The sequence below is a fragment of the Gorilla gorilla genome, chromosome 10 (genome assembly GCF_029281585.2).
Source record: "Gorilla gorilla gorilla isolate KB3781 chromosome 10, NHGRI_mGorGor1-v2.1_pri, whole genome shotgun sequence".
NCBI classification, from domain to species: domain Eukaryota; kingdom Metazoa; phylum Chordata; class Mammalia; order Primates; family Hominidae; genus Gorilla; species Gorilla gorilla.
In genome coordinates this window covers 71,509,379-71,530,521 of record NC_073234.2, presented here as the reverse complement: position 1 = coordinate 71,530,521, position 21,143 = coordinate 71,509,379, and the positions used below count along the sequence as shown (strand labels likewise).

At 39.2% G+C, this 21,143-nt stretch overlaps 1 protein-coding gene across 3 annotated transcripts in view; it reads right to left on the bottom strand.

Moving 5' to 3' along the window:
• The window catches only part of TMTC1 (transmembrane O-mannosyltransferase targeting cadherins 1), a 284,520-nt gene that overhangs the window by 243,451 nt on the left and 19,926 nt on the right, over positions 1 to 21,143 (bottom strand). For 2 of the 3 annotated variants that reach the window (XM_019039302.4, XM_019039303.4), the window contains exons 3-5: positions 15,802 to 15,875; positions 12,832 to 13,008; positions 8,766 to 8,972 (exon numbers count right to left, since the gene is read on the bottom strand). In XM_019039302.4, coding sequence (XP_018894847.3) covers positions 8,766 to 8,972; positions 12,832 to 13,008; positions 15,802 to 15,875 — 458 coding nt within the window. The remainder of the gene's footprint in view (positions 1 to 8,765; positions 8,973 to 12,831; positions 13,009 to 15,801; positions 15,876 to 21,143) is intronic. The other variant, XM_055359438.2, reaches the window with a different exon arrangement.

Genomic DNA, 21,143 nt, shown 5'->3' with positions numbered 1-21,143 from the left:
ACTTTCCTTCATTAACACAGCAAAGAAAAGGTGAATGGTGTAAAAAGAAAAGCTTTCTAAACAGTAATTCTTCCACATTGGCTTTCGCATAAAATAAACATGGGAGAGGGGAGTTAAATCCTAGCACTACCATTTATGAAAACTCACAATTAAGAGCTATCATAAGCTGTTTCATGTACTACCTCATTTGTTTTTCACAATAATCTCATGGGATAGGTATTAGTATTACTTCTGCCGTGGTACACACAAGGAAACTGAGACACAGAGCGTGTAAGCTATCTGTAAAAGATCATATGCCTGGTAAGCAGTGGGGGCAGAATTGGAACCCAGGCACTCTGGTAGGAGTCCATGTTCTTTACTGGTAATGTACACTGCCAACCTCATAGGTTTCGTAAGAATTAAAATTGTAAGCCATCTGTAAAATTTGAGGCATGGTTCCTGGCCATTGGGAAGTGCTACAGTGGTACTCATAATGTTGATCATGATGAAAATCACAATCATCATGCTTGCTTCTGAATTTTAAGAGAATTTTCAAATCATTTCCACTTCTAAAATTCTGGTTTTCTTCTGAGGATAAATGTCCTTCCAAACCTCTTCAATTTTTTTTAAAAAAATTTCATTTAAGCATGTATATTTTTAAGGTTCTGTCATATTGAGTCTACAATACATAGTACCAGATCAAAACATGTGCCAGACAATTTTCCAAGCAACAACCTGGAAAACCCACCAAATTATCTGAAATCACAATGATATATTACCTAGCATAGAATAATGTTCTCATGAAAAAATTATTTATATATCCCCTGAGTGTTTACAATGTTAAGATGAACTGATACAGCTTTTATTACAGTCACTCCACAACCTATCAGTAGGTTACATTAAAAAAGAGAAAGAGAAAAAAATTAAACTGGTTGATAGTAGCATTAATTAAAAGGGCAAAGATATCAGCAGCTAACTCCCTGCAGCACGGTAAGAGCACTAGCTGTGTTCTGCAAAAGAAGAGAGCTGTTTTGTGGCCTTGAAGTCAGCTGCCACTCTCTTACCCACACAGGCCAGGGGTTGAGTATTCCATATGGTGTCTGCTGAGCTGATAGAAAGCCATGAGACCCGAGATCCTCTTTCAACAGCCTGTTGCGACAGTGATGGAATTGCATGCCAACCAGAAATGCCTACGTTCTGATAGCGTTCTCTTTCAACATATGTCCCTGTGCATCCAGCTGGAAGGCAGATGCCTAAGCTTGATTACTCTACACTGAGAAAGGAAAGAACTTATCATCCACTGACTGAAATTCACAGGGGATCAAATATTGCCAAGAACCGATACCCAATCAAGATGAAGCAGAATGAACCAGGGACTGTCAGCAGTTAGAAACTATCAACTGCTAAATGACAAGTTAATGGGTGCAGCACACCAACATGGCACATGTATACACATGTAACAAACCTGCACATTGTGCACATGTACCCTAAAACTTAAAGTATAATAAAATAAAATAAAATAAAAAGAAACTATCAACTGCTACCCATAAATTAAAAGGAATTTTTGCCTCCTTACCATGTGATTTATTTAGAAGAAGCTTTTAGTGCTAACTTTTGAATGAAGCCAACAAGCACTTTGTTGAAATGATCCATTTTAGTGCTGAGCTCAGTTCAGGAACCAATGTGGAGTTCCAAGAAGCTTTCAGATGAACTCATAAAGGTAGTTCCTGCTTTACCACATACTCTGGGGCTGGTTAAAAAGGGATAAGATCCCTCTCAATTAATGGTTAAGAAACAGTAACAGAAAAAATAAAAATCTTTCTTCAAATTCTCTAGCCATCAAAGAAAGCACTTTTCTGGCAAGTTCTATATTTGAAAAAAAGCTACTTTAATGAGACCTGGGAAACCAGCTTGAGTAAGTAACCCACCGAAGAACATTAAAGGCACAGTAATGACACTATTCCAATAAACACAGTTCATAATTAAAAAGCCTTTTAACACTAACTGACAAAGTTTATTTTTGAAAATAAGTTTTGTACTTAACTTTTTTTTTCTTTTTACAGGCAGAGTCCTGCTTTGTCATCCAGGCTGGAGTGCAGTGGTATGATCATGGCTCACTACAGCCACAAACTCTTGGACTTAAGCGATCCTCCCACCTCAGCCTCCCAAAGTGCTGGAGTTACAGGCGTGAGCCACAGTGCCCAACTTTAATTTTTTTTATTTTTTAAAACACATTTCCTGCCATTTCTGTCACACCTATAGCAAAACACCACCATTCATTTACCCTTTTCAATAAACTATTTCCTTCTTTATAGGAGGTCATTTGCCTGCAGTAATCAACCACCTCCCTTCTGCAGTGCCCTAACATTCACCAAGTGTGCCTGTAGTCCCAGAACACCAAAGGGCACAGGGTCTTAGCAAAAACGATGGTCAAGTCACTACATTAAAAAGAAACTAGGCCAGGAGCAGTGGCTCACGACTTTAATTCCAGCACTTTGGGAGGCCAAGGCGGGCAGATCACCCAAGGTCAAGAGTTCAAGACCAACCCGGCCAACATGGTGAAACCCTGTCTCTACTAAAAATACAAAAATTAGCCAGGCATGGTGGCACACCTGTAATCCCAGCTACTCGGGAGGCTGAGGCAGGAGAATCACTTGAACCCAGAAGGCAGAGGTTGCAGTGAGTCGAGATAACGTCACTGCACTCCAGCCTGAGCAACACAGCGAGACTCCATCAAAAAAAAAAAAAAAAAAAAAAAAGAAAGAAAGAAAGAAGCTGAAGAAGGGAAAAAGCTCAGCAATGCATATGGATAAAGATTAGGAAAGATATAATTTGGGTACTGTGTCTGAACCACACAACCCTGAGTATAAACAGTTATAAAGTTGTTTAATAATACATAACTTTAATTATACTGGTTAGTTTGGTCAGTGTCATTATATAGTTCAGCCTAAAAGTTATTGCTTTCTTGGGTCTACCACTATCATGCTCCTACCTCCTGGAAATAACTCACAGTGATCTGAATACGGTCACCTAAAAACTACATCTAAAGACTTAACTATGCATGCCATTGAAGAGAGAATTCCATAGTGAAATGTGGACCAGCTTATTTATACACAAAGCAAGGGAAGCAAGGAAAAAGCTATTAGCATCAATTAAAAATTTGCAACAACCCTTTAAAGTAAGATATTGGTTCACATCTGCTTCCACGAGGTGGTTTGTGTTTCTAACATGCATCACTGAGGTTTATATTTTAAGAGATTTTAAAATAAGGGATGTGGGATTTATTAAAAAAATATGAACCTACAAACTTCACTTTTAACTGTTACATGTATTTTCTGTGTGGACCCATTAGTTAACTCCACACCTCTTATTCAGTCATTTCATTTTTGAAAGCAGCAGCTGAATGAGACTGAAAATGGCTCATCTGAGATCAATCAATGAATATGATGTATAAAGGGGAGAAAGAGAACCCAGTTATTATTCATCAATAATACAGGCTTCCAACATAGATTTGTTCTGTCACCTGCAAATCTCATATCACTAGCTCACTAGGTTTCTCTCAAAGATGGTACGAGGCTGTTAATAATCTGGAACACATTTTCCCTACTCATAGAATCATACGTGGGACATAAAAGTTCAAAAGTCTACCTCAGGAGTTTAATTTGCACAGCATTTCTTACTTTGGGGAAAAAGAGTGCGATACAAGGTCTACAGCAATAAAACATAAAAATGACACTTAAAAGATCAGCTACCCATTTTATCACTGAAGTTCAAAATATTTATATGCCTCCCTATGTCTCTTGAATTTAATTACCTTATAATTCACTTTAGTGCCAAACTGTTCTCTAGTCCTAAACTTGTTTTAGTTTTTTTATTTGTACACCTATGTGCAAGGTATTTACAGGAAAAAACTTTTAAGAGCCACTGAAATGAAAATCTAACCATTATCTCGCCCACGAAAGCAGAAAAGGAGTTCATTTTATGTAGAAATATCATGATCATCATCCCATAAAGTTTTATAAGGATAGGACTTTGTTTCTTTCACTGCCGTATTTCCAGCACCAAAAATAGTGCCTGACACATAGTAGGTGCTCAGTAAACAGTATTGAATGAATGAATGATCCATAATACACCCTGAAGGGTAGCAGAGGAAAGAGGAAATGTCCAAGAATTTATTGAGCCAAGAACTGTCTTCAATGCCTATTGTGGTCATTGTCATTTAAATATGAAACCAATCAAGTATATATGAAGAATGACTATACATATATAGGTGTGTATATACTTGATATATATGGAATGAAGATAAGATTTCATTTAGAATTCACTGGGCTTTCTAATGTGAAAGGGAAAGTGTTTCCATGTGTGCATGAATTTGATGTATTTAAGATGTTGGGGGATGTTTACACACAAAACATTTCTCATTTCCCATGGAATAATTCAGTAAAAGAAGCATCAACTAAAATGTAATCTGATTCTAGAGTAGGTACTCTCAACTCTAGGCTTTTCATTATACTTTCTACCCATAAGTCAATCAGTAAGTCACATAAAAATAGGCAAACTAAATAAATGACCTGCAGTAGGATTTTTTCCTGGGCTTAGATTTTTCCCTGTATTAGACAACTTCTGAAAACAATATTTTGCCTGATAACATTTAGCCCAATTCTTGTCAACCTCACACCAATGCATCCCATATGACTGTGTCCTAATAGTTTTGAAGTTGAACAACAACAAAAAAATCGCACACAAACTCATTCCTTGCCTGTATATTGCAGGTTCAGCATTTTCATAATGCATCCTGGTGTTCAGAAACCCAAACGGGGAAAATAATATTCAGAATACTAAACTAATAATAATGACGCTGCTGGCTTCCATGTGCTGAGTGGCCACGGTATGCCAGGCACCAATTACATGCTTATACATGTACAAATGCTTTTAGTCTTGACAACCAGCATTTCCCCCTTTTGAGAGATGAGAAAACTGAGGCTCACAGAGATCAAATAACTTGTCTGGGATCAAGTAAGTGATAGAGCCATGATTTAAACGCTCTGTCTGCAGAGTCAGAGATCTTAAGAACTATGATAACGTTGCCTCTTCCAACTTTTATTTGCTTTACCTGATCACCTTCTGACAAAAGTACAAGCACAGTTTTCAAAAGTAATTGTAATAGTAATCAAATATATACTCAAAGGTATGACACCGTTTTTTGTTTTTTGTTTTCCAAAGAGAAAACATATATGACAACTTTCCATTGGGGGAAGATGGTCCGGGGCCATAAATACATTAACTTAGTGAGAATCCGGCCCAATTCCAGCTGTGCTATCTGCTGCTCTCCGATCATCACTCTTTCTAAAATAGCCTGCTACCTGAGGTTAAAAAAATGAAAAAGTAATCTACAAAGCATGTCACCTAGCTCAATGTATTAGCACCAATACCCCATACTGAAGCAAGTCAAGAGGTGTCTCATTTGTGGAACCCAAGATGACTACAAGAATCTTTGTACCTGCTGAGAGTTCAATGGAGAGGCCAGCTCCACAAAGAAATGAAACAAGCACCCTGCCTCTTCCCCAAAGCTTAGCCCTCGCTCTGGACTCTGGGCTTTAGAGCACGGTAAATGGTCAAAGCACAAGTTTAGGAGTCAAACAGTCTGGGTTCCAATCCTGACCCTCCCCACTTACTATGTGAACTTGGACAAGGTTTTTTAACCTCTAAGCCTCAGTTTCTTCATAGCAATGGGAGTTACAATATCTACCCTAAAAGAGATACCACAGTGGTTGGATAGAATAACACATGGGACATGCTAGCCCCCTTTCTGGTACATAGTAGTTGGATAATAGAAAGTTTTCTTCCCCCTCCTGAGGGACCTTCTCACTGGTGTGCTGGAACTGGCTGACACTGGTTTGGAAGAGCTGACTGTTAAATTTTTAGGAATTTTACAAGTCACTTACTTAAAAAACAACCATTATTAAAAATTCAAGTAAATAAACTTAAAATTAAATATGTCATATTTTAAACAAGGTAGTACATATTCAAAGCTCACTACTCTTGAGTTGGCTTTTTGCTTCACTTTGCTATTATCTATTCTTTTGAGGTTATTTATGTCTATTGCATCTGTCTGGTAGAAACATGGCATCATGGCGGACTATAACAGCTCTCAGAACTCCATGGTCAGTGAAGTCACACTTGTAGCTTGAAATCAGCCACAGTGGGAGTATTTACATTAGCAAACACTATAAATCAGGAGTCCCGTTCTTTGGAGAGCCAGTTATTAAACAATTAGCAGCACATCAGAGGAATTCATATTTCATCCTACCCTTTCTGCTCCAGCATCATTCATCTCTCCTCTCTACAGGTTATCTAAGAATACATACACACACACACGTCTGAAAAGAAAAATGAACATTCCTCCCACTAACAACCTTTTCCCCATTTCTTCATTGGCAAATTTATTGAAAATGTTCCATCTATGCTTAATTTCCAACACTTCCTTATCATCCACTCATCAACTGATCCATGTCACAAATATTTAAGCAGCTGTTATTGGCCAGACACTGTGACAGGAGCTGGCAACACATCTATGAGACACCCCGGCATGAACCTGCCCTAACCAAGTTCATAGTCACATGGCAGCCTAGCTTCTGTCCCACCTTAAACATCTCCAGTGATCTCTGTATTCCTTTAGCCTCCATTTAAAAAATTCACAATTTCCCCAATTGTTTCACCTTCTTTCCCTCCATGGCCCTCAACAAAAATGTCCAGATTTTCTCAGTGTTTTAACCCTTTATTCCTCTTCCCTTTTCCCTGGGAATTTCATGCATTATTATGATTTTATTCTCTCCCCAACCCCCAGAAAATCTATTACTCCCCTAATTTTTCCACTTAGTAACTAATGCCACCATCCACCCACCTGGTTAAGCCAGAAACTTGGAAGTCCTTGTTTCCTTCCTTTCCCTCTCCCCATCATCACAAACATTAATTAGCGAGTCCTATTGGGTCTGTATCAGAAATGTATCTCAAATCCACCTCATCTCTTCATTGCGGTTTCCATGACTCTCAGCTAAGACCCCCTTTCCCTCACTCAGCTTGTGTGAAAGCCTCCTAACCCTTTTCCCTCCTTCATGATTGCCCCCAACAGCCTGCACCACGAAGAGGCCAGAGGGAACGTTTTTAAAAGAAATGTTATCATAACTGTCTATACACACACAAACACACACACACACAAACTCCAGTATCTTCCCATTCCCCTCAGAATAAAATCCAAATCTGCTTCCACAGCCAGCACAGCCTTTCACCTGTGCCCTGCCCTCTCCTTGCCCTCACCCCTTCTCCTCCCAATTTGCTATGATCCTCAAGCCTGGAACCCTCTGCCAGATCCCTGCACATCTTCACTGGCAATTCACCTCATTCAGGAGGATTCGGAAGCCTTCCCTGGCCAACCAACCCAAATGCCCCCAGGCTAAGCCATCACTCTCCATCACATCCTGCCTAACTCTCTTCTTAGCACTCACATTGTTCATTCAGTGTTGATTATTTATTGTCTACCTTCCTCTACTAGAAGAAAAGCTACACAAGAGCAAGGACCTTGTCTTTCTTATTTACCAGGACACTCCTGGTGCCTAGAACATGCCTGGCACTTGTCAGCCACTCAACAGATATTTACTGACGAACGAACAAAAGAATGAATGAATGGGGCAAGATAAAAAAACAAACATAGGCAAAGGCAAGAATAACTGGAAACAAAGACTGCAGAAAGGGAGTTTTAAGGGACTACACAGAAGAGTAACAACAGCAATCTGAAGTGGTAAAGTGCTAATCTTATGAATGGAATTTCCATATGTTAAACTAATTGAGAGGTCATTAGGCTAAGGTGACTCTGGCACCCTGCATCCCTACATCAGCAGAGAAACTCAACTCAGTGTAAATGGTAAAATGAAACCAAGCTTAACCACTAACTAACCTCTAACTAGGGACTTTCCACTGGAATGATCCACATAGGGCTACTACTCCCCTTTAACCAATCAAATATTTCCTTTGCTCTGTTTCTGCGTTTGCCCTATAAAAGCTTCCCCACACCCTGCCCCAGCAGGGGAGCCCCAAAGCACCGGCAGTCTGGAGCTGCCCAATTCATTATTCACTGTCTGCTCAAATAAACTCTTTAGCTTTTTAATGTGCCTAAGTTTATCTTTTAACATATATCTGTTACATTCTGACTTGTCTGTGGCCTGAAATATTTTAGAGACAGCCTAATTTAGGGAGCAACACCTGTGCTGATAAATCCATGCTAATTTTCACAGCTAGGTCAAAATATTACAAAAAAGGAAGAAAATAAAGGCAGTCATATGCTGTAAAGATTTTCATACATCTTCAAAAACATTTCAGAAAGGAAGAGTCCTCTGGGTTTCCTCCCATATTTGGACTGTAATAAATTCAGATCAAACACAAAGAGCAGAGAGAGAGAGGCAGGAGAAGGGGAGGGAGAACGTTCTCCTCCCCCAGGAAACGGAGGGCACCCATCTTCTGATGCCTGAGGCTGCAAGAACCCACACCTCATCACAGGCAGGCAGCAGGGCTTCCATTTGCTTCCTCTAACTACTCCTTTCTTATCCATTATAATACAGGGAAGGAAGGGAGGGAAACAGGGACAGGAAGAAGGGGGTAAGGAGGGAAGCATGAAGAGAGGGAGGTCACAGTGTGCTGACTCAGTGCTTCACCTCCCCAGGCATTCCAGGCTGCACTAGGTGATGCTGGACATTGAAAACATGCAGGGACCGAGAAACCCAGCCCAGTACCTCATCATGGACCACACAGCTCGTGGGGACACTGGGAATCCACTGCTCTTGGGTTCTGGTGGCAGTGGAGAGTGGCAGCCACCCCAAGCTCCTTTGTGAGGGAACCGCTGCTGCTTCCCATTCTCCCGGTGAGGATGGCCTGGCAGTGAGGAGGGCTGGGGGCTCCCGGGCTGCTGTGGGCTGCGTGGACAGAGGGCCCCATTGCTCCTGTTGTGCATGGAATTGAGGGAAAACAAAGTCAACCAAAATGACAAGGCTTGCAACAACCGATAGCAGTAAACTGCCCCACCCACAAGTCTTGCTTCCTGGAAACAGCCATTCTCAAGTCTTTAGCTCTTGTGTTTCTGATATTTACTGCCATATTATTAAAACAACATAATTATGAATGTTTTTTCCATTTTAGAACTTATCGTATTGACTTAGTATAGAACACTGTAACTCAGTCTTTGTTAGATGGCCACAAACACACACACACACAAACACACACACACACACACTCAAACACACACTTCTTCACCCCTCACCCTCCAAATAGGTTTCTCTCAGAATATTTGGTTGAAGTGGTATTAAGGATTTACATTATTATAATCTTGTAAGATATTGCTCATAGCTGAACCATCCAATTAATTACATTTTTTTCTGTTATGAATTCTCTGAGAAACCACTCAGTTATGTGAGTAACTCACATAACCCACTAGATAGGCAAAAATTTAAACATCTGATACTACCAAGGGATGATCAGAAAGTGAAACAAAGAGGATTCTCATTCCTGCTAGAACCATTTCAGGAGCAATGTCTCGGGATGTAATGCAGTTAACGTGCATCTATCCTTTGTCCAGCAACTACACTTCCATGGCTATGCCTGAAAGAAACCTTCATGTATTTGCACAAGAATATATGCACAGAAATTTCACTGCAGCTTAGTTTATAATAGCAAAAATGTAGAAATAACCTAAATTCCAAACCCAGAAAAATGGATAATGATAATTAAATACTATACAGCAGTTAAGATAAATGAAATACAGCTACATATATCAACACTGATATATCTCAAAAGCCCAATGGTAAATGAAAAAAAAAAGCAAGTGATACCATTTATGTAAAGTTTGAAAATATGTAAAACAACACTTTTGCTATTCACTGGTATGTGTGTATATGAAGTAAAGTCCTAGAAACAATCATGGAAATGAAAAGTGCCAAATTCAGGATTGTGATTCCCTCTGGAGAGAGAGGATAAGGACTGTGGAGAGAGAATGTTATTTTCTAGATGTTGGAAATTATATCCTGAAATTTTAAAAAAGAAAGATAATTTTCAGGAGCTGATTTTGCACTGAAAATCTTTCCTCCTAAAGATGATGTCAAATAGAAGAAATCTCATTTCATCCATGTGGGGCCAATCTTAAAATTTAGGAATAAACTGCACTTGTAGGAAAGTACTTGCAACATTTTGTTTCTATTACTGTTTCTTTCCTGCTTCCTGAATCATACAATGAAAGATCTCAAGAACCACCTAGTGCTAAGATGTTTCTTCTAAATTAGCAGATAAAGTAGGGACTGGGGAGTAGACCCCTAGGTGCTTGTGTAAAACTCTGTGTATATGTGCATTCCTCTGGGGACATAACTTTGTGAAATTCTCAAGAGTCCACGACCCCCCAGATACTGAGAACCTTTGAGCTGTGTAACTCTCATGATGCCTGAGCAGCAGATGTCCTGCGAGGTCTCCTGAGTCCCTGTCATATGTTCCTCCCTGGAAGCAATGGTGCTCCGGGCTAACCCTGTGAATCTGGAGCCACGCGGACATGGGTTCAAATCTTGGCTCCTCTTGGGCTGGCTGACTGTGGGGAGGATACTTTCTGTGCCTCTGTTTTCTCCTTTGTAAAATGAGGATAAAGAGTGTTGCAAGCAAATGGCATGGCACAGTGCCTAGCACAGGGCCAGCCCTTAGGTGATATCACCCATTTTTGGCCAGGTCTCCGTGTTACATCCTCTGGTTCCTTCCTACCACTTTTTACAACTGTAATCAATCACTCGTCAAATTACTTACATAATGTCTGTCTCCACCAATATCTTAGATGCTCTTTGCGGGAAGGAACCTCTTATTTGTCTTGCTCTTGGCTAGGCAGAATGAGTATGTGTTGAATGGGTGGACAAAAGCATGAAGAAAAGAATGAATGCCTCCACTTAAGCAGCACTGCTGGATATGAAAGCTAAAAGTTTCTTTTTCTTTTTGTTTTGAGACTGAGTCTCCCTCTGTCACCAGGCTGGAGTGCAGTAGCGCTATCTTGGCTCACTGCAATGTCCGACTCCCTGGTTCAAGCAATTCTCCTTCCTCAGCCTCCCGAGTAGCTGGGATTACAGGCACATGCCACCATGCCCAGCTAATTTTTGTATTTTTAGTAGAGATGGGGTTTTACCATGTTGGCTAGGATGGTCTCTATCTCCTGATCTCATGATCTGCCGGCCTTGGCCTCCCAAAGTGCTGGGATTACAGGCGTGAGCCACCACGCCCAGCCTAAAAGTTTCTTTAAAAAAAAAAAAAAAGACCCAGACTGAGCTGCGGGACTTGTATCAGCAGTATTAATCCTCCCAAAGAATTTCTAGCCATTTAGTATGATGAAGGTAAAGAAAAAAAAGAGACAAGCATCCCTTTTGAAAAAGGCCTGGCTCAACAGTGACTACATGAAGAAGAAAGAAAGAGGTGTAGGCACCAGTGGGCTGGAGAGTCCCAAGATCAGAGGAGACATGACTTTCATGACAACATTAAGATAGCTCTGGACTGGACCACGTGAGAGAACGCATCTGCAGTCAGGTGTCTTATCTTTTTGCTGTCAGTGAGGCATAGCAGAAAGACGTTAGGAGGTTGAGACAAGGTAGATGCAAGAAGAAAGTGGAAAAGGGGTTTACAGGTTTTTCCCTAAAAAGTAAGATGGGCAATGCAATTACTCCCACTGGTCAGAGGATACGGAGGAAAGGCAACCTCACATAGGCCAAAGGGAGGGCCTCTGGCTCACAGTTTTCTTGGCACGAGTTTGGGTCAAAGTGATTATTTGGCTCCAAGTTTTTACAAGCCTCTGAGATTTACCGAGAGCCAACAGAGCACTACACTCTTTTTAAATTATCCCTAACTATCACACTTCCAGGCAGGAAGGTGATCAGAATTTCCTGACTCATCTCAGTGTGTTGCCACTCAATATCACCGCTCTTATCTTTATGTCAAGAAGTATAAAGAGGTAGGAAATGGGATTTAAAAAGCAGGATTGTTTTTTCAGATAAAATTCTTCATTTGATATGGCAGGGGAATAAATTAGCCACATCTTTTAAAAGTTTAAAAGTAAGGACCTTATAATTACTGAAAAATGGGGTCTGCTTGTAAAATTACTGGTAATTATGGATTTGATGGGGAAGAAAATTATAGTATGTGCTTGAACTTTTAATATGCCTTAGTGATTCTTATCATCTATAAGCCACAACATAAAATGAGTGTGCCTTAAATTTTTTAAATAAATTAGGCTACTAAATAAGCTTGTTCATTAATTTGAATATGACGTGTACGTACTCCTGTATGGTGTAGACTGGCTCTTTGTGGAATTCCAATGGGTGCCTCCTAAAACTCTTAGGTAACAGCATCATTAGAAGAGCAGGAAAAGGGGCTCTTTGATGGATAACACTCATGCAAATGCAGGGATTCAAAGCAAGCTGTGAAAAACTGTTACCATTTGCAATCACTATTTTTATGAATCAAGATTTTCTCAGCAGCATGCAACCAAAACAAACCAGCAATATAAACTTGCAATTAACACAGATACTTTTCAATTCCAAATTTGGGGCTCACAAAAACTTCATAGTCCTCATTGATTTATACAAAAGTGTGAAGCATATGAACATATATAATGCACTTATCTTAATGAAATAAGCCTTGTTGATTACGTGACAGTCTAAGGTGAGATGACATTTAATAAAGTGTTATACTTATATTTTTTAAATGGAAGTTTGGAAACTATTGTTTTAAGTCATTTTTCTCTGCCCATGACATGCCATTTGATATCAAAACTGTAAAATGACTTACGACTTGTCTTGCTTGTTGGAAAGGGAAAAGAGGTCATAAACCAAGCACACTCCAAACACCGTGATGCCTGTCTCTTTCACCAGCATCGCACAGGTCCCCAGAAACAAACTGAGCAGCAAGAAGAAGGGAGACACCGTGGAAGGGAAACTTCCCCCAACACAGCCCTGATCCAGACTCCTGAAAAACAAGTTGGAGATTCTTTTAATCTAAGAAAGAATATGGTCTGCTAAGAAATACCACCTCTTAAAGATAAGATCTAATGTCAATTTCATTGCATTCTAAGTAATTAAGCAGGTAAGTAGAGATTTCTTAAAGAGCCTTCATCCCCACAATACTGAATTTTGTACTTAAATTGCAGTATACACAGACTATGGTATGTAACAAACAAATGAACACCAAAAAGCCATTTAAAATTCTACCAGAGAGACATACTTAGTCATATGAAAAGATGTTTAAGTGAATACATTCTAAGTGAATAATCGAGTTACTGAACTATATGCATAAGCTCAGGAGCCAGGTTCCCTGGGTTCCCTGCTAACCACAGCCATCAATTAACAGGATAATATGGGGCAAGTTACTTTACTTCTTGGTGCTTCAGTTCCCTTATGTGTGAAAAGGGATTATAGTGTTGTAGGGGGGATTAAACGAATGACTTGTCACACATCAAGTGTGTATCACCATCATCATTATGGTAGTGAAGTGTTTTATATGCTTCCATACATAAAACAAAGTTGCCAGTGGATATACATGCCAAAATATAATAAGTATTTCTCTCTGGGATGAAAATGCAACTATTTTAACCTTTTTTTTCTTTTGGCTAAATTCATTTAGCCAAAATATTTAAATTCATTTTCTATGAGCATATCTTAGGTAAAGTTTATTTTTTTCTCAGTTTAATTTCCAACAAGGATTTTCAAAATCTCTCCAGTGCTGTTAAGCTTTTGTTTCACCTTGTAAAACAGAGCTGGCCCCCTACCAAGAGACATCACTGTTCCCTTCAACAGGTACCACACCTATTGGCTCCTATTCCATTGAAGTAAAGGCCAATATTTCTGTAGTTGAGACACCTTCTCCTTAGTGTTCTTAGAACAATTGCATAACATTATACACAGAATTTGCAGTAGATAGGCGTTTTTTTCTATTGAGTTGGTCTATAGCTCAAATTTCTGAAAGTGAGAATGGCATGCAAAACCAATCTGTAATAACATGGCTCATTATCATACAGATATGGATACACTGCAGGCCTAATCATGCCCCCAAATATATTAACCACACAGAACAGGCCTAGAGAACAAGTTTAAACTCCAAAGCAATTATTACTTCTATTCTAATGCCAGAATGAACAAGAAACAATTAATTGTTAAATTTTGGCTTATATTTTCAGATTTCATAACACCACATCATATGATCAAGAATGCAGTAGGAAGTTACAAAGCCAGGAGCAGAAGACTTACACTATGCTAAGAAAATGTTCCACCCTTTAAACAAAACAAAACTTCCTAAGACTTAATTCATTTCATTATTGACACAAGGTCTAGATTGGTCTGTAACAGGTTTCTCAATCATAGCCCCATTGGCATTTTCTGCCAGATAATTCTTTGTTGTAGGGACTGTCCTGTGCATTGCAGAATGTGTCTTCCGCAACATCTTTGGCTTCTACACACTAGATGCCATGAACACCACTTCAGTTGTGACAACCAAAAATGTCTGCAGATATTGCCAAATGTCTCCTGCAGGTAGAGGAGGTAGTGGCTAGGACGAGGAGGAAAATCACCCCTAATTAAGAGCCACTGGTTTAGAACAGTGTTCCTCAGTCACTGGGCTTTGTAAGACTATAGGTCAATGAACTGATCCAAAGATCAGGGCCACCAAATGCTTAATCAGGCATCTCTCCATGAAACTGGGCAACATGGTTGACTTGCCCCCCTTTTCTAGGTTGTATTAGTCTGTTTTCACGCTGCTGGTAAAGACATACCTGAGACTGGGCCATTTACAAAAGAAAGAGGTTTATTGAACTCACAATTCCACATGGCTGGGGAGGCCTCAAAATCACGGTGGAAGGCAAGGAGAAGCAAGTCACATCTTATATGGATGGCGGCAGGCAAAGAGAGGTTGTGCAGGGAATCTCCCATTTTTAAAACCATCAGATCTCGTGAGACTTATTCCCTATCATGAGAGCAGCACAGGAAAGATCCACCCCCATGATTCAATTACCTCCCACTAGGTTCCTTCCATGACACGTGGAAATTGTGGGAGTTACAATTCAAGATGAGATTTGGGCAGAGACACAGCCAAACCATATCACAGGACATGCTCTGAGCTGCCCCCATTCACATTCTCTTTTTAATCCACTCCTTTCTCTATTTGGACATGACATGACTCAGATGAGAATCTGATTGGTTTAGGGTAAAGGTGTAATATAATGGGAAATTATTTTAAGGCTTTTCAGTTTCCCAATGCAAAAAACTTCTGTCTTTTGATGAAACTACATGTAAATTGGAAAACCACAGTCGAGAAATGCTACTTTATACTCAGCTTTGTCATTTTAAGCTCTGAGTTACTTCGGTGAGGCTGAGAGAAAAAGTATTAGGAACAAAATGAAAAGGAAAAATTAAGCAAATTATAGGCAAATAAAAGAGAACATTGCATCAAATACATTTTGGCTTAGAGCTAAGATTCCAAATTCACTTCTCAGTAAGAAACTACAAGTAAAAGCAATGATAAAGCAAGTGCTTGGGTTCCCAACACTGGGAAAGCAATCCCTTTAAGGTGCTACAGTGTGGTTCAGAATGGGGTTGGAAGAGAAAACGGCCCAGCACTGGACAAGCAGAGAGTTTCCTATTCCTGGTCCCTGGAAATCTTGCTTAGCATTTCACAACCAGAAGCTTCTCTCCTCTCAGGCACATGCTCTCAGTCTACACACACGGCACACTTGGGATCACAGAGAAGGGCATTCTTAGCTACACATACCTGTTGTATGACAGAAAGGCCAATAGAAACAGCAGACACGCTAACACGTCCGCTCTGCCAACGATCCCAGCCACCTTGGAAGTTAAAATAATAAAAAATGAAACTTCAGACAATTACTTTCAGAAAACTATTACACAAATCCATTACAGAAATGTATTTGTTGTTAGATAAATGAAAGATATAATAAAATAGAAATCTCACTGTTCTTCAAGTTCTGATACATGGCTAAGCACCTCTGATTATCATATATATTTAATAACGAGTTTATGTAAGGAAAAAAGAGGATGGATGGAAGGGGCAAGATTTCCACACTTTATTTTTAAGCTCTCAGAGCGTCAATTCACAGCATCAAAATTTATTCATTTATTAATTTATTCAAAAAAAATTTTGAGCAATACTTGAGAGTCAGACACTGTGTCCTTCTGTGTACCATAATGCTAATGGAGCAGACAATATTTTTAGAGAACTAGAAAAAAGTAAGTTGAGAATCAATACTTTTAACAAGAATGGGGCCGGGCAGGATGGCTCACATCTGTAATCTCAGCACTTTGGAAGGCCGAGGTTGGCAGAACGCTTGAGTTAAAGAGTTCAAGACCAGCCTGGACAACATGGCAAAACCCTGTGTCTACAAAAATATACAAAAATTAGCCACGCATGGTGGCACATGCCTGTAGTTCCAGTTACTCAGGAGGCTGAGGTGGGAGGACTGCTTGAGCCCTGGAGGTCAATGCTGCAGTGAGCTGTGATTGTGCCACTGCACTCAGCCTGGGTGACAGAGTGGACCCTGTCTCAAAAAATAAAAAAATAAACAGGAAAGGGAATGAGTTTGAACTCATGATTGCTATATGTGAGTATATGTGTGTGTGCATGTGTGCATATTTTTCTTAGCTCTATCACTGAAAGGGCCTATAAATATAAAACCTCAGTAGCAAAGGGCCATCTTGGCACTAACCACAAACCATTTCCCCACAAAAGAGAACACCAGCTCCTTGGAAAACTGGCTGACACCAGGGCTGAGGCTGGGGAAATCCAAGAGGAGCTTGATCATCTCGTGTCAGAAAGTAAGAAAATGCTTATAAAATGACAGTCAAAAGGTCATAGAAGCCAGGACAATGGGATCCCACCGAACAAACTTAAGGCAATTTGAATATTAAAATAAATGGTACAATAATATATTATAAACCATTGAAAATGAAATCCATGAGTCCATACTAATAATAAATACAGCTATGCATTCAACAACAACTTTCAGGTCAACAACGAGCTACATATATGATGGTGGTCCCACAAGACTATAATACCATATTTCTACTGTATATTTTCTATGTTTGATATGTTTAGATACACAAATACTTACCATTGTGTTACAGCTGCCTACAGTATTCAGTACGGTAGCCTAAGAGCAATAGGCCATAGCATCTAGGTTTGTATAATATACTCTATGATGTTTGCACAATGACAAAATCACCTAACCACTCATTCTCAGAACATGTCCCCATTGTTAAGCAATGCGTAATTGTATATACATAAATGAATGAATGGATACATATAAATGTACATACATATATACAGCAAGCAAGTGAATGGGAAAGAAAGGAGACCTCTTTCTTCATTAAAAAGCCAGTTAATGAATGTGGAGGGAGCAGTGGAATTGGGAAATAACCATTTTGCTTCCAGAAGAGTGAAGACTGGAGCAAGCAAGAAATATCAAAAATATCAATGGATGCTAAACCTAGGGCATGAAAGTTTTTGAGGTGCAAAGTATTAGTAGGACTTCAAAGTGTCTATTTACTAATTATTAGATGAAAAAATTTAAAAAGAACACTTTGGAAAAAAGGCATTATATTGCACTACGTCTTAACTGTGGAATCAAATTAAAATCACCATTCCTGAGAAGGAACCATCATAACCATCATTTAAGCAGTATTGTAGCAGGGACGTATAACCTGAATATAATCATGAGAAAACATCAAACTCAATATGAGGAACATTTGATAAAAATATAAATAAATATATATTACGCTAACAAATTATAAATTTTATGTGTAGCAATATTTTGTAGCGTTACATTTTATTGCATATTAATTTATTCTAATGTATATTATACCATGATTCATAACTATATAACTCATTATAATCAATTATAATACTGTATTTATTATATACTATATGTATAATGTATTACATATATGATATGCATATATTTTCTATATTTATTACTTATTATTCATTCTGCATTTGCATATATATACTATATATCATATATTATTTATATATTATGTATTTTTTATATAATATGCTCTATCTATAAATTATATGTAGTATGTTATCAATCGTATAACATATTAATAAGTATTATATATTTATATTATAGTTATAGAATATATTAAACCATATATTGCAATATAACATGTTAATAACATTTCTTATTTTACATGTTCTAATATAAATTCTAAATTATATTATAATCTATAAATTATATTATAGAAAGACAATGAAGACTGGTAACTTTCAAACTAAAGGAGACTAATGAAAACTAAAGAGAAATGACTAATGCTTTCAGCTTTCAAAAATGTACAACTAAATTATTAAAGTATAAAGGGGTATGAATTGTGCAACCTACTGTCAAATGCTTCAGAAAATAAATAACATTTTTATATACTGAGAGAGAAAGAGAGGAAGGTGATAAAACAAATGTGAGAAAATGTGAAAAATTAGTGACTCTGGATAGAAAGTATACAGTTATTCTCCATATTTTTTAAGTTTGAAATTGTTTCAAATAATGCATTACTTCAGAAGAAGATTGAAATGGAAAAGGGGTGGGAAACAGATGACTCTTTACAAATCTTCACACTATTTTGCTACATATCCATGCATTTCTCTTGTTTTTTTTTTTTTAAATCCAAGAAATAAAAGAGTCAAGGGAAAAAATGGGATATAGCTTTTTAAAAATGCTCCAAAGAACAGGTACCATAAGAGCTGAATGATGAGGAACAGCTCAAAAGGGAGATGAACTGGGCTGACATTTCAGGCACAGGAATAGTATCACCCACATCACAGAAGACCCGAGGTCTATGGTGTGTTAAAGAATCAATCAACAATTAATAGTAGGAAATAGTTTTCTGGGAAATATACCTATAAGCATCCTGATGCAATGAGCACGCTTTGCAGTCATGAAGGAGAAGCAGTGAATAAGCATGGAGGTGGTCGGACGCAGTGGCTCATGTCACACCTGTCATCCCAGCACTTTGGGAGACCGAGGTGGACAGATCCCTCGAGCTCAGGAGTTCAAGACCAGCCTGGGCAACAAGGAGAAACCCTGTCTCTACCAAAAATACAAATGCCTAGCCGGGTGTGCACCTGTGGTCCCAGCTACTCAGGAGGCTGAGGTGAGTGGATTGCTTGAGCCCAGGAGGTAGAGGCTGCAGTGAGCCGAGATCACATCGCTGCGCCCCAGCCTGGACGACAGAGGAAGAACCTGTCTCAAAAACTTAAAAACAAAATAAGCATGGAGGTAAACCATTCAAGGTCTGAATGTAGACTGCTCTTGCCATCTGAGATTTGGTTTTGTTATGTTTAAAATCCGTGTAACACCCACTCCCTCAGGGTGGTTGTAATTCATGAGATGATATATACATAAAGGGCCTGCTGGATAAATGCTGGTGCACTTCTTTCTCCCCCTTTTTTTTTCTTTTTTTCGGAGAAAGGGGGTGGAACTCTTAACACTGAGATAGGTTTTCCTGTGTGGCTTATAGAAATCATCTTTTTACTTTAAGGTTTACACGTACGGTATCTTAATTGCGAACTTTATTAGATAATCTAATGTATCTGTTAGTTAAAATCTACATAAAACATATCTCAATTATACACACACAGATGGACTGACAGCAAGTCACATATTGAGAAAAATTCCAGTCCTTCTTGCATTAAGAGAAACCTGGACATGGCCAAAGAATACCATTGGCAATACAGAGCTGAAAGCTATTACCTGACGTGGCTGCTTGTACCACCTGCTGTTCATTGATTCATTAATCTATAAGGAACTTGAGTACCAAATCAGGAAGACTGCATGACTCAAGAGACGAGTGCAGCGACAGTGTGGTGTCACCACAATGTCAAGGTTCAGCTCAGTCTCACAGGCTGTAAAGCCGAAGTGTATACAGGTCACCTGTAAGCCCAGATCTGCTCAGACTACACTACCACCTCCTTGAACATTTAGCTCAGCATCACCTGCAAGTCTTCCTGAAGGTTAAACAGAGAGCCTAGCTCTCTAGCAACAGTCTTGAGATAAGCCTAAGCATCTGGACCGAGAAGGGCACTCATCACAGCACAACTGATGTAGCCAACAGCAAGACTTGCAAGCTGTTACTGGGTGTAGCAAGTTGGAATGAGGCAATCACAAGCTCGACAAGCTTAACTAATGTGTTAAAGGCGTCCTGCAGCCTGGCTTCTTGCATTGCAGCCAGTTTGGAAGAGACAACAGCAGACTGTGCCAGCTGGATGTGCCCAGATATAAAGAATGTAGTGTCCCTTGCAGGAGAAGCTCAAAGAGGGTGTTGAAATATTGGTGTAACATTGATAGGTTCTCTTGCCAGTCCAAACCACTAAGCATGCATTGAACACCTATTCTATACCCCTGTTGAACTGAGGTATATGGGGCAAAAGGCTAGATATCTAAAAACAGGTGCTATAATAGTCATTAACTACTGTATGTCTAGACCAGCCATTCATTGTGATTCAACTAGTCAATATTGTCATGTTCAGTAAGTGTGTGTTTAACTCCAGTTAACAAACATTTTCCAAGTGCTTCCTCTTAGCTAGATCCTGTGCCAGTTGGAAACATACAATCAGCCTCAAGGAGATTAACATCTGGTGGGGAGTCAAAAGAGGGTATTAAATAGCACACAAGGAAACTGCATGCATCATAAGAGGAGAAACCATTACCAAGAGAAGACTGAAGAGATTAATTTTTACTGTGGGACCTAGGAAGGCTTCACAGGTCTGGCCGTGTAAACTGTGACTTAAACATAGACAAGGAGGATTTCAGGAAGCTCAAGGCGAGAGGAAGCTCAAGGTGAGGGAATGCTCAGCCTAGGCCTAGGAAGGAACAAAAATGCTTTCCAGGTGGAGGATACAAGAATGGCAGAGAAAGAGAGGTCTGGAGGTACATGGTGTGCTTCTGGAAGGGGAGACCTAAGGTGATGAAGAGCATGGAGTAAAAAGAAGTGAGGAGGGGCAATGGGAAGCAAAGATGGAACATTAAACTGGAGCCAGTTGATTTTAGGACAATGTAGGCTGAATTGTAGGATGCTGGAAAGTACAAAAGCAACTGGTCAGTTCAT